This window comes from Carlito syrichta, unplaced genomic scaffold, assembly GCF_000164805.1.
Source record: "Carlito syrichta isolate Samal-C Ts95f unplaced genomic scaffold, Tarsius_syrichta-2.0.1 Scaffold118186, whole genome shotgun sequence".
NCBI lineage: Eukaryota > Metazoa > Chordata > Mammalia > Primates > Tarsiidae > Carlito > Carlito syrichta.
In genome coordinates, this window is record NW_007062282.1 from 137,639 (window position 1) to 138,179 (window position 541).

Consider the following 541-nt stretch of genomic DNA (forward strand, 5'->3'; position numbering starts at 1 on the left):
TACTGCGGCGGCGCATGCTTTCCCCGGGTGGGCGTGGCCATCCCTGCCCCGCCCCCGCCGGGACCACCAGTCAACGAGGGCCGAGGGGGCGGTGCCGCGGCCGAGAGGCGGAGTCACGGATCCCGCGGGGGTGGAGCCAGCCGTCCCCGGGAGACGGCCGCGAAGCTAATTTTGCTGCACGTGGGAGTCTCCGTTATTTTCCAGCATCTGAGCTCGGCGCGATGAGAGTAACGGAGTGAGCGCCATTTCCCTTTCAGAGGATATCGGCCGCCTGCGCCCCTCCCACGTGCTTTTCCCCGGCCGTCATGACTTGGTACGCTCCAACCTAGGAGCGGCTCCAGCGGCCGAGAGGGGGCCCGGGGACGCACGCCTCTGCCGAGTGGGGAGGGGCCGGCCGCGCGCGCCACTTCCCACCTCGCCGGGAACGGCGCCCGCGCGGGGCGGTCAGCAGGCGGGGCCGCGGCGCTGCGCCTGCGCGGCGGGAAGCCTCGGGGGATGTCCTTTCTCCCGAGCTCCCCGTGACCGCCGCTCCACAACGCCC

General features: G+C 72.5%; 1 protein-coding gene across 1 annotated transcript in view; it reads left to right on the forward strand.

The window, feature by feature from the left end:
• Nucleotides 1–14: 14 nt before the first annotated feature.
• Nucleotides 15–541, forward strand: part of PAICS (phosphoribosylaminoimidazole carboxylase and phosphoribosylaminoimidazolesuccinocarboxamide synthase) — a 22,533-nt gene continuing 22,006 nt past the window's right edge. Inside the window, exons 1-2 of the mRNA XM_021707490.1 lie at nucleotides 15–227; nucleotides 330–518. Coding sequence (XP_021563165.1) covers nucleotides 15–227; nucleotides 330–518 — 402 coding nt within the window. The remainder of the gene's footprint in view (nucleotides 228–329; nucleotides 519–541) is intronic.